This window comes from Penaeus monodon, chromosome 30 (assembly GCF_015228065.2).
Source record: "Penaeus monodon isolate SGIC_2016 chromosome 30, NSTDA_Pmon_1, whole genome shotgun sequence".
In the NCBI taxonomy this organism is placed as follows: Eukaryota; Metazoa; Arthropoda; class Malacostraca; order Decapoda; family Penaeidae; genus Penaeus; species Penaeus monodon.
In genome coordinates, this window is record NC_051415.1 from 31,146,430 (window position 1) to 31,147,003 (window position 574).

Sequence of the window (574 nt, forward strand, 5' to 3'; positions counted from 1 at the left end):
TGTAGAAGAATCCATACTTACCACCCAGGTACCGTGCATTATAAAAGAAGGACAAGCAGTAGGTGTCATTGGTTGGCCTGATATCACGACTGTCGAGATTGGCGTAACATTCAGAAAGATAACACTCCTCCACATCAGCTATCACGTAATGACCTGTAAATATGCAAGAGAGAAACAACGTTAAAGAAACAGCACTGAAATCATAACTACAACACACACACTTGATAATACCGCTGTAGAAAAAAAGTCTCAGATCCATGGAACTCAGATAAGAGTATAAAATAAACACGAAATCTCTGGACAAACCCGACCTTGTCCCGAGTAAGTAGTGTGATCCACTACAGGGCCGTTCTCGGATTTCTCCGCCTGCATCCACTGCCAGTCGTTAGTCGTATAATGACCCCCGATGGAGCCTCCGTCAGCCCACCCGCACATGCCGCCCTCGAAGGTGCACGACCCGGGGGCGCCGCAGGGACCTCGCTCTACAGACAGGTCGTCAAAGGCCATGAAGCCTTCCCTGCCTCTCTGACGCAGACCCTCCAGGAGGATCTGAGGGGGTGGTAGGTTTTGAAAG

General features: G+C 49.5%; 1 protein-coding gene across 1 annotated transcript in view; it reads right to left on the reverse strand.

Moving 5' to 3' along the window:
- Positions 1-574, reverse strand: part of LOC119592412 (MAM and LDL-receptor class A domain-containing protein 2-like) — a gene marked incomplete at its 3' end in the record, with an annotated part of 16,276 nt that overhangs the window by 9,429 nt on the left and 6,273 nt on the right. The window contains 2 exon segments of the mRNA XM_037941233.1: positions 22-153; positions 312-549. Coding sequence (XP_037797161.1) covers positions 22-153; positions 312-549 — 370 coding nt within the window.